Source organism: Echinops telfairi, unplaced genomic scaffold (genome assembly GCF_000313985.2).
Source record: "Echinops telfairi isolate 266 unplaced genomic scaffold, ASM31398v2 ScPeMD7_46;HRSCAF=168, whole genome shotgun sequence".
NCBI classification, from domain to species: Eukaryota; Metazoa; Chordata; class Mammalia; order Afrosoricida; family Tenrecidae; genus Echinops; species Echinops telfairi.
Window position 1 is genome coordinate 459,151 of NW_022103944.1, and position 1,309 is coordinate 460,459.

Consider the following 1,309-nt stretch of genomic DNA (forward strand, 5'->3'; position numbering starts at 1 on the left):
CCAGAGGAAGCTAGTTATTCTGACTCTACAATTAAGGCCTTGGCCCACGTGGCCGGTCAGTCCTGCATGCAGCTGGATCAAGCCCTCTATAAAAGTCCTCACCTTACAAGCCTCCCCACTCTGCATCCTCTGCTGAGTCTGTGGAACATCAGGTAAGCAGCGCATCTGCTCCCGCTCCCTGACAGCTCTGTCCCCTGGAAGCTTCCATGCCGGGCTCTCCCCAGACTCTATTTTCTACTCACCTTTGAAGTAGCTTGCAAGTTCTTGGATTTCTCAAATCATCCTATCCATGGTCTCTATCTACTCTCCTGCACCTGATTTTCTTTATTTTTCAAGAGAATTAGTCAATGAGAAGAGAAGAAAAATAACTGTAGTAGGACTGGGACTTAGATATATGGATATCCAGGCAAACACTATGAGAATAATTCCTAATTAGAGATAGGAGTACTAGTAGCAGAGTGGGTTACGCCTTGAGCAGCTAGCCACAAGTTTAGCATTCAAACGCACCAGCCTCTCCGCAGCAGAAAGAGAAGGCTAGGCAACCCTGTAAAGATTTAAAGTCTCGGAAACCCACGGGCACAGTCCCACTTTGTCTTGCGCGGCCGCAGTGGGTCAGAATGCACTGGATGGTAGCTGAGGTGGCAATTGATAGGCTCCTACTCTCGAGGATCCATCTCCCAAGCCCCAACCTAACACTTGTGATGCAGAGAATTCCAAATCTTGTGTTTATTTCAGGTTCTGAAACTCATCTGAAGATGTCCTTTCATGAGCAGCAATGCCAGCAACCGTGTTTGCCTCCTCCGTGTCTTCCAAAGACCCAAGAGCCATGTCAGGCAAAGGTTCAGGAGGTATGCCTCCCCCAAATCCAGGACCTCTGCCAAGAGAAGTGCTCAGTCCAAGTTCAGGAGCTAAGTCTTCCTAAGTGCCAGGTATTGACCCAAGAAAGCTACCCACAGAAAGAACAAGATCCATGCCTACCTCCATGCCAAGACCACTCTCCTCCTCAGTGTGTGGAGTCATGCCAGGAGCTGTCCCTGACAAAAGGTGTGGAGGTTTGCTCACAGAAACCCCAAGAGAAGTGCTCACCCCTTGGCAAGGGAAAGTAGCTGCTCATCGGGTCAACAGGGCTCAAGGAGATGCCCAACAAGTCCAGCCCCTGCTACGGTGATGTGCTCCTGCGATGAGTCCCAGGGGCAATGTAGCTTCCTGCCTCTTGACTTTCTCAGTATTCCAGGACTTGGCTTGTCTCGCTGAAGACAGTTCTTTCCATATTCCATCAGTCTCTGTGAAGAAATATTGTTCTCAGCAG

The 1,309-nt window shown here is 49.5% G+C and overlaps 1 protein-coding gene across 1 annotated transcript; it reads left to right on the forward strand.

Moving 5' to 3' along the window:
* The first annotated feature begins 755 nt into the window (after positions 1–755).
* PRR9 (proline rich 9) lies at positions 756–1,106 on the forward strand. Its single transcript, XM_004717700.1, has one exon. The coding sequence runs from the start codon at positions 756–758 to the stop codon at positions 1,104–1,106; it is 351 nt and encodes a 116-aa protein (XP_004717757.1).
* The last annotated feature ends 203 nt before the right edge of the window (positions 1,107–1,309 follow it).

Excerpts from the sequence above, each read along its gene's own strand:
- PRR9 (XM_004717700.1), top strand. The coding sequence starts at position 756 with ATGTCCTTTCATGAGCAGCAATGCCAGCAACCGTGTTTGCCTCCTCCG.